The 10,057-nt window shown below is 40.8% G+C and overlaps 1 protein-coding gene across 2 annotated transcripts in view; it reads left to right on the plus strand.

Annotated features, from left to right (window-relative positions):
* Window positions 1–487: 487 nt before the first annotated feature.
* Window positions 488–10,057, plus strand: part of CCNE2 (cyclin E2) — an 11,695-nt gene continuing 2,125 nt past the window's right edge. The window contains exons 1-8 of one of the 2 annotated variants that reach the window (XM_010281548.1): window positions 488–533; window positions 630–735; window positions 920–976; window positions 2,955–3,106; window positions 4,902–5,037; window positions 7,359–7,505; window positions 8,724–8,819; window positions 9,570–9,704. In XM_010281548.1, the coding sequence (XP_010279850.1) occupies window positions 520–533; window positions 630–735; window positions 920–976; window positions 2,955–3,106; window positions 4,902–5,037; window positions 7,359–7,505; window positions 8,724–8,819; window positions 9,570–9,704 (843 nt within the window). In that variant the 5' untranslated portion in view covers window positions 488–519. Of the gene's footprint in view, window positions 534–626; window positions 736–919; window positions 977–2,954; window positions 3,107–4,901; window positions 5,038–7,358; window positions 7,506–8,723; window positions 8,820–9,569; window positions 9,705–10,057 lie in introns of both variants that reach the window. The other variant, XM_010281547.1, reaches the window with a different exon arrangement.

Raw genomic sequence — 10,057 nt, forward strand, 5'->3', positions numbered from 1 at the left:
ACGGCACGGCGCGGCCCATCCCGGCAGGTGTGGGGGGCCGGCCGCGAAATGGCCCCCAAGGGAGCCGCTGCACCAGCAGAACGTGTGTCTGTGTGGGTACCTGGTGGCCGCAGGGTGTGTGTGGGGGGGTGGGGGTCGCAGCCTCAGGGACCCCCCCCATCCTCTTGTGCCGGACATGTCCCTTTATAGCCCCCCCAGCCCGGGCTAGACGAGCCCAGTTCGTCTGAGCCAAGCTACCCCTGGCATACGTGGGCATCCCTGTGTGACCCACTTGAACAGCGTAACCCCTGCAGGATGTGGAGCTGCATGTGGTGATGTGCCACGGGCATCCTCCGCTCGGGCATTTCTCATGCCAGTAAAATACTCGTGCCCTTCTAGTTCAGTTGTGTAAACTGTGCCACTCTTTGTGATGTATCTGAAGACACAAAGTACGGAACTTGTTCCTGACTTCTCGATGGTACATTAACTGAGCTTATGTTATTCTTTTGGTCCAGGTAGAGATCTTACAACCCAAAGAAGATGTCAAGACGCAGGTAAGCTGTTGACATCATAACTCACTGAGCATATCTGTATTCATCTAACTACTGCTGCTCTTCTAATGTCTAACATCTTTTTGCTCTTTGCAGTAGCCGGTTGCAAGCCAAGCAGCAGCAGCCACTGTCATGCCAAGAAGAGTCTCCACAGGAACTGCAGGCACCAGAACCTCTCCAGACCAGAAAAAGGAGAACAGCAGAGGTGACCAGTTTGGGCAACTTGAAAAGTTTAATAATATTGAAAGTTCTCCAGTGCATTTGGATGGGAGAATCTTTACTCTGCTGAGTTAGAAAGTGGGGCGGGAGTAGCAACAGTTTGCTTTAGCTTTAGAGGTGGGTGTGCTGCCCGTTGTCAGTGTATTGACACGTGTCTCTCTTCTCAGCAGGAGATTAAGAAAAGAGAAGATGGGAAAATTGCTAAAAAGCATCAATATGAGATTAAGGTAATTCAATCTGATTACTGGCTCAAACTAGGTGAGGGATTCCATCTGGTTTATGTTGGTGGGTGTGAAGTTGTGCATTCTGCACTAGAAAGTATTGAATAGGGGAAGTTTCTACCTTTACGTATTAAAAACTATGGAGGCTCTGCACCTTAGCATCTTTCTATACCTTTTTGGCTTTTTACGCTTGTCTTTGTCGCAGATAAAGGGTCTTTCAATGTGGAAACCACTGCAGAATGAGGTTAGGTGTAAAAATGAGAATAAAACCAGATATTTCAGAATAATTCCATATGCAGAGCAGGTAAGGTCTAGAGGCAAGTCTAAACAAGATCATTGCACTTGTTTTAACTTAAGGTGTGGTTTCATGGCCATTTAGTTACGAAGACTCATAACCATGCAGGCCTTCTTTACTCATTTAACAGTTCCTTTGAGTATTTAAATCCATTTAGGAATCTGTTTTAACTCACATAGGCTACTTCTGAACCAAGTGAGGGCCTTTGTGGTTGTTTATTTTAAAGTGGATTAATAAAATAATGTAACTTTCTCTTGCAAACAATCAATTTTGCCGTTACTCTGTAAAGCAAATGAGACTAACAGCTATGGTGAAGTAAAACTTCTGATTGTGAAATTATCTTTGCAAACTTTGTGTAGGGGGAAAAATCTGTGTAAGTATGTCAGCTGTACTTGGGGTGAAACTGCATGCCACAATTTACCTTTGCTGAATGAGAGAAATCCTGCCTCCTTCTTTTTTTTTTTTTTTACTTCCTTGATAGCTGGCCACACACTCCATCCCCTGCCTTGCTCCATTTTTTGGCTCTCTTTTAAATGAAGCAGTATGCAGGTTTAGCTTGCTAATTTGGCACTACAAACTGAGTTAATGTTCTGCCAGGTTAGTAAGTTGAATCAGCCCAGCGGAGGATATGACAAGCATCAAAGCTGACAAAAGGAAGGGGTGGGTCTTGGGGAGTGAGGATCACAGGAGAGAAGGAGGAGCAGGATCCCCCAGTTCTTGTGTCTGTGTGCTGTTAAGATCAATTCTGCTGGAATAGGTAAGTTCACTCTTAGGGTACTTTAGTCTGGCTATAAGTACGTTTAGATATACTAAGGAAATTGTATGTAGTTTACCTTGCAAAACAGCTATATAGGAAAGGTTTCTGTGTTCATGGGCAGGTGTTGCCATTCTTTGTGAGTGGGATCGCCCCGAACTCCAGAGAGCATAATTAAAGCTCTGTGACACCATTTTGAAGACTGTCAGCCATTACAGCATTGCATATGCTCCATGCATTTGATACCTCCTTGTTTGTATTGGTTATGTACAACTAAATAAGTATTAGTGAAACAAGTTACAGGGTTAACTAATCTAGAATTCCTTCTTTGAAGATTTCTGCGTGAATAACTTTGGGCTCCTCTCCTTTTGAGTCATTGCATCCCATATTTGGCATTGACAGGCTGAGAGATAGTTCACAGCTGCTGCTTGCTCAGTGGGTATCTAGTTCTGGAGCTGAGATGGGTGGCTCCTCTCTGGAGTGCTTAATTGGAAGATAACAAGTTGCTGAATTTCCACTGAGAGACAGTAGGACCTCCACCCTCTCCTTTCTTTTCTCTCTGAGTAGATAAGTAGATAGGGCCAGCAACCTCACGTCCTGTGTCTTAGTAGCAGTGAGTACCTTTTGCCTTATGTCCTGTAACTGAGCAGCTGAAGTAATGGGTAGGTTACTTGTGGGTTCGTAAACTAAAGACAGTTGTCTTCCTCAAAGCTGAGTTTCCCAAATTTGTCTATACATATTGCATCTTGACTACGAAAGTCTTTGTTGGCATTTAATCTCTTTGTCTGCCTTGGTTTCGGTACTTGAATCGATGCTGAGGTCTAAAAAGGCTAATGTGTGTTACATGTATTGTTGTTGTTACTGTAATCTACTTCTTGCCTTTCTTGCTCTCATAGTAAAATCAGCCTTTAAAAGATACCTTGTTTATGTTGCAGAGTTGTTGGCCGCCCACAATAACAGGAGGCATCTCACCTTGCATAATTATTGAAACTCCGCACAAAGAATCAGTAACCACTGACTTCTCAAGATTCAAAAAATACAGGTTCAGAAACCTCTTCATAAATCCATCACCTTTGCCAGAACTCAAGTAAGTTTACCAGATGCAGCAGTTGTTCTGCATATTTGATAAAACATCAACTACTATAGTAAAATCTGTGGTTGTATTGTGTTTGTATTATAGTGGGCAGTCCTCAACCCATACTTCTACTTGTCTCCTCATCCCACAAACAATTTGATGTCCAAAAAAAAGACAGAAATTCTGTTGTGTTTTTTTCTCTTGATCTTATAAACACACTGGACAGATAATGTTCGCCTTTCAGAATTGTCCTTTTATAACTTAATGCTGGAGACTCTAAGTGGTTAAGAGGGACATAATGGTTAAACTAGCCTTCTTTCAGTGCTATTGGAACTGAGAAAACCTCTGCTGAGGTGACTGAGAAGGAAAATGTGAAGCATTACTTTGAGAACCTTTTTAGATACACTGTGTTTTCATTTGTTCCAGCCAGAACTTGATCGGAACTGGGAGATGCTGCATGGTGACATTTTGCCTCAGTGCAAAGCAATAGGTCTCTTGTAGTCTCTTTCACTGAGTTTCAAGCTCAGCTGCTCTCCTCTCTCAGTATTACTACCAAGCCTGCTGAACTGTGCTTTAAAGAACAGTATACTTTTATTTCCAACACATACAAAAACCCATTTTTGTATGTGTTGGAAAGCTTAGTGCAAAGTAGTTTAAAAAAAAAAAAAAGGATGGTGAGTGGGGGAAATCTCATGTGCCCCTCTAGCAAGTTGTTGCAAACTGCTGGATCCTAAAAATAAGTTCAGATACAGAATTCCATGCGAGGAGTTTAATCTTTGATGTTCACCTTTTATCGATAGGCATCTAGTAAAGCTGAGCTCCATCCTTTCCAATTAGCTGAATAAGAGGATCATTTACTCTCTCCTGCTGCCTTCATGCTTTCCTAACTGCTGCAGGAAGATCGTAAGAGATTTCTTGATGCCTGCCCACTTAAATGAGGAGACTTGTACATTAAATGAGCAAGTATCTCTCCAGCTTTTAACTTATGATGGCAGCAGAATGGGACTGATCTGGGTTAGAATTTGTAGGTGATACCAGTTATCAGATCTGTTTAATCTCTCTTTGTTCCTGCGTGGGGAAAGGTAAATATATGACTCCAAAAATTTCGGTAGGAAGCTGGCATTACATTCGTTACCATGCTGTCCCTCTTAGTAAGATGAGAAGTACATCTAAGAAAAAAAACATACATCAGTTCCTAATAACAGTAATTACAAATTAAAACCAAACCATATTAATGATATAGGCATCTTCTTCCCAAGTAGACTTGAGTGCTAATAAATTATAAGTTAGCAATAAACAAGAACTTGGTTTTTTTCACAATAGCCTGTTTCTGAGCCTTAAGGTAGGCTAGAAAAGGAAGGGAATGGATGAGTGACTCTTAAACACTGTCTGTAAATGTTTTTCTCAAACTAAACCGGACAACTTTGCGTATGTTTTGTGTTTCTTGGGGACTGTTTTTTTTTTTTTTCTTTTTTTCTGGGGAGAGTTTGTTTTTTCTCTTGCTCTCTGGGCAGCCACCTAACTAGGCAAAATAGAAAACTGGCTGTATGTGCAACTTTGGGATGTACACGTTCAGTTTTATTGACTGTTCTATAAAACTGGACTTTGATTTGGCAAGCTGCTGTTGTGGTGATGTAAAATGTTCAAAGTATACCTACAGTTTTCTAATTACCACAGGGATCTTTTAGTATGCGGAATTTTTCTTTTTGTTCCTGAATACCTGTAAACAATAAATAATGTTTTTATGCTGCTTTTGTGAAGGTGTATGTATACTTAAAAATGCTTTGTGTAACTCTTTATTCCATAGCTGGGGAAATTCCAAAGATGTCTGGCTCAACATCCTGAAGAAGGAGAACCGATACGCTCACTGCAAACATTTCACATCACTACACTCCAGTTTGCAACCTCACATGAGATCAATACTGTTAGACTGGCTCTTAGAGGTGTGTTCTTTTAGTTACTGTGCCATTTTTTATGCTTGTGGACTAAGCAGATAAAAGCACAGCTTTTACATAAAAAACCTAATAGCAAAATGTACTATATGGTAAATGCTAAAACTAGTTTGCAACAAAAGGGTTACAAGTTGCTTTTGATCCTCTTGGTGAGCTACATTCAGTCTATCCTGGCAGGAGGTGCTGAACCTTCCACACAGGGCAGCAAGCAGTAGTACCAAATTTTTGCTCCCTGAGTTACCACCTTGGTCCTGTCTACAGCAAGAGCTCTTAGATGTCAGCCCTGACACTATTTTCCGACTTACTAGTAAATTTTTAATTCTATTCTATGAAGAGAGCAGAACAAAAGTAGTGCATTAGTGGTGGACATCTGAAGTCTGTTGATACAGACAGATTCTTGTTGGAAAACAATTATAAATCATCCATATTCCAGTCTAATTACTGTACTTCAGAGTATTCCAGTTGTCAGACAAAATGGAAGTTCTCAATATTGGCAGCCTATGTGAAGGATTATTAGTGTAGAGAGCTATGTTCTGGAGGTGTTTCCAGGAACTCTGTGTTGAGCATATTCAATCACCACTGCCAAAAGTAGCCTTTGACTCATGCAATCCTTGCCCATCAGTGGAAGGTATCTTGCAGGTTTACCAATTCCATATCGAGTAGTCCAAGGAAGCAGATGTTAGTGGCACTCTTGCTGTCTTGGTGGAATAGTGCTAATAGCACCTTCAAGGGAAAGGAAAGGAGCATGGAGGTTTTTGGAGGAAAAAAAAAAAAACCCCACAAAAACCCAGTCTGAATAAAAAAAAAACTATTCCAGTTGTGCACTTCCCTGCTTCTTCTAATGTGTAATTTACATACCACCATTAAATTGTGTTTTGTTGCCTTTTTTGAAAACCTTGAACTCTCAGGAAATCATCCAATTTCCAGACACAAATGTCCAGCTGTTGTCCAGCTCAGTGGTTCTATATGCCACAGTGGATCAAAATCCCATATTGAGGGTCCGTATCCAAAATCCAGTATTGAGAGTCCTTCAGTAGCTCCTACCATTGTCTTCTGTAACATCATAACTGAGATACTATTTAACCTGACCAAGCATTATTGCTTATGTTTGGGCAATAGGGTTTTGCAGAAATTGCACTATTTATTCATGGGTGGACCTGGTCTGTACCTTTATAGTTCTGAATCTTGTTTGGAGCAGTAGTTAATAATATCAGAGTAGCACATCAATTGGCAAATATTAGATCAGGTCTAGATCAGAATGACCTATGGTGTTACTGCCAACCAGTTGCATTTTTGATGGTCAGGGAGGATTTTAATTTGCAAATGGGCTTTCAACCTTATCTTAGTTATTCTGACTTTGTATCCAAGTGAAATAATGAAGCAGAGCAGGAAGCTTGGACTGGGGTTCTATTTCTTGGTTATTCTTTCCTGTTGACTATAGGTAGATTATAAATAATTTATAGGTATCTAATTAGTTTCTAGTTGTGGAAGGGATACAGAGTTGCAGATAAGATGGAGTTCTAGTAGACCCACTCAAATTCAGTTAGAGATTAGAGGAAAAAGTAGGCCCCTGCATAAGATCTCCAGGCCTGGGCTGCCTCCTTTCCCCTTTTTGTTGAACTGGCATTTGAACCACTGTGATACAATGCAGGGATTAAAAGGTTCTCCCTGCCAGGGAAACCCGCAACTGTATGGAGCAGATGGCTGTTCTTGCAGTTTTGTTCCCGCTTAGGGAGGCTGTCGGTGTGCCTGAGGGACTGCAGGCAGAGCTCCTGACTTGGCAGCAGAGCCCCCTTGGGCAGGAGCTTCCAGGCTTAGTTGCTGTAGAGCCAAAGACTTCAAGTTTTATTTAGTGGTTCTACCCTGGGACAGACCTACTAGGAATACAGAGAGGATCTGCTCAGCGACTTCAGCCTAAGGTTTGAGCCAAAGTATTCTTAATCAAGCAAATTAATGAGAGGTTTTTTGCTGGTTTTTTTTTTTTTTTCCCTTAATGAAGCTTTCTTCTTTCAGTAGAAAATTGTTTGTACTCATTTTTAGGAAAACTGGATGCTATTTAGATTAGAAAAAGTATACTTTGGAAGTATGTTAGTGCATCATAGACAACCCATGTTCAGATGGGAGCATGGGAAATACTTTTCCCAGTCCCATACTAACCATAATGTCCTAACACACCTAGGTATGTGATGGCTTGTGTGTGCAAAAGATAAAATTGTGCATACTGTGTTTTACTATTAAAGCTTGAATACTCCAATGTGTGTACATAGAGTTTTTTAACAGAAAACTGATTTTTTTTTTTTCCCCTGTTGTAGGTATGTGAGGTGTATGCACTCCACAGGGAAACTTTCTACCTAGCTCAAGACTTTTTTGATAGATTCATGTTGACACAAAAGAACATTAACAAAAGCATGCTTCAGCTCATAGGAATTACCTCATTATTCATTGCCTCCAAACTTGAGGTAAGAAGCTCTGTTATGGGGAGGTTGATTTTTGTTATTCCAAACTAAATAAGAGAGTGATAACATATTTATTTCTTCTGTCTGAATCTTTTTAACTTGGTGTATATACAACACTGAAGGTCAGAAGGGGAAATTTTTTTCTCTTCAGTTGTGTGTCAATCTCGTGTAGTCTTTGTCCTCCCTTTCCTTAGCAGTGGGGGAGACCACATAAACTTAAAAGGTATGCAAATGTGCCAGAGTAGTTTTGTTTTGTTTTGCCTTTTTCCAAATACAGAGCAGTTGGCAAACCATCTCAGGAACGGGTGTGGGACTTGTACAAAACCAAGCCAACCAAGCCTAAATCTCAAACTGCCTGTACATGAGGCTGATATCCTTCTAAACCCATTTAGTGGAGTTTTGGTTTTTTTTTTTACTTTTAAACATAATCAGTGCAGTGATGGTGATATGCTACACTGCATTGGTGAGCCGAGAGCATATTTCTGTATGTCTCCTTTTGTAGGTCACGGTAGGCTAAACTGAGAGGAAAATTTGGGGTATTCAATTTTTATAATCTGAAACCTTCTGAATCTATCTGCTGTTCCTAAAGCCGAGGTAGTGCAGCTTAAGGAAGTGCGTGGGGCATCTGGCTATGGAGCCAGCTGGTAGAGAAGCAGTTCTGCTGGCAAGTTCTCTTTTATTAATACACCTACCTAGACGTAGCCCCAGCTGGCATGACAGGGTTGGCAAATGTCTTTGTTAGCCATCTCTGCACTATGGATTTTGCCAGCTACAGTGGCTGTGGGATTTTCTTTCATCTTTTTGTAGCCTTTTTTTAATCAATGAGACTGCATCAGTACTGACATTGTGCATAACCTGTATCAGCAAGCCTTTTCTAACGCCACAGTTGCTGTACAAGAACTAGGATGGTGTGTATTTTTACATCAAATGGAGTAGCTGAGTAGAATGATTGCTTGGTCAGCATTTGCTTCCCCAAAAGCTAAAAAAGTTGTGATAACTCTATCGTGTTTTACAACAGGTAACATAGAACCTACTTGTTTTTAGTATCTCCTCATCTTGTGTGTTTCAAAGTCACTTCGTATAATGAAAAAAACACTGTTCTAGTGTAAGAAATGTTAATATTCTAATATGGACTGAAAAGTATCTGTCAGCATCTTCTTAAGCTTTCTTAGAATTGTGAGGCATTCTAATCTTCACTTTTTCCCCTTCCTCCCTTTAAAGGAAATCTACGCTCCTAAAATACAGGAATTTGCTTATGTCACTGATGGTGCTTGCAGTGAAGATGATATTGTAAGAATGGAACTTATTATGTTAAAGGTAATAACTTTGCTGTATTCTTAAGTGCTGGTGAAAGACTGTCCAGCTGAGTCTTGTATTTTAATGTCCTTTATCTGCTTAGAAAAGGAACACGTTTAGTCTGTCCTTTCTGTGAAACAATGAAACCTTCATTGTGTGTGCAGTGGACCTCTAAAGCCCCTGGCTGGGGTGGAAAAACCTCTGTCTGTTAGAAAAAGACAGGTTTTCTCATGTTTGCATGAAAGTAAAGGCTCTTACCAGATGCAGCCAGCCACAGGACAGATAGGAAAGCTGTTGCTGTGATGTAGTGCACTTGCCAGTGTCCTTTGCTTTCCAGGAACAGGGGCCTCCAGGAGAGCGAGGCAAAGAAGCGACACTACTTGGTGCTCTTGATGTTGGAAAGAATCCATCTTTACCATCACAGAACTTCTTATAGATTTATTCTTCATTAGTAGATACTATTTGCAGGCCTAGGCAGCTAGCCTGAAGGCTTGGGAGAAATTCTTTTAATTTCCCAGCTTCTGAATGGGGAAGAGACGCAAGATCCAACTGCACAGGCATAGGGAAGGGTGTTGAGGTAGAGACATTTTTGTGCTGGGAGTAGTGAGAATGCAATCTAAAATTAACATTTGTACTTGAAATTGTATATAATCTTTAGTGTCTTTCGAGTATCTGTGCAATAAGCTGAGCAAGCTCAGAAGGGGAAGTATGGTAGCACAAAACTCTCCTTGTACGGTTTAAGGTGCTTAACTGTTTGTTTAATATTCACAGGCTTTAAAATGGGAACTCTGTCCAGTGACAATCGTCTCTTGGCTGAACCTCTATCTTCAAGTGGATGCTCTGAAGGATGTTCCGAAAGTGCTGCTACCTCAGTATTCTCAGGAAAAATTCATTCAGATAGCACAGGTAGGTAGTAAACTGTATTGCAAAATACTTTTTGGAGTGATGAAAGCACAACTGAAAGTTATGGCCCAAAAGCCATTGAAGAATGCTTTTCCTTGTTTCACCTCCCCTTACTTCGTTAAATGCAAGTTTGACTGCCAGAGAACTTCATACTCAGTTTTAAGGAGAAGCACCCATGTGTTTCTTGTCTCCCTGCTGTCATGTATTTTAAGACACTTCTGTACACTGGAAAAATACAAACCCATCTCATCTTTAACCATTGCAGCATTCTGCAAATAGCAGGCAGTGGCAACAGCTCTGAGAGGAGGGCGGATAATTTAAGGTCATTTACGACAGTTAACCGCTCTTTGCTGGAT

This window comes from Phaethon lepturus, unplaced genomic scaffold, assembly GCF_000687285.1.
Source record: "Phaethon lepturus isolate BGI_N335 unplaced genomic scaffold, ASM68728v1 scaffold20622, whole genome shotgun sequence".
NCBI classification, from domain to species: Eukaryota; Metazoa; Chordata; class Aves; order Phaethontiformes; family Phaethontidae; genus Phaethon; species Phaethon lepturus.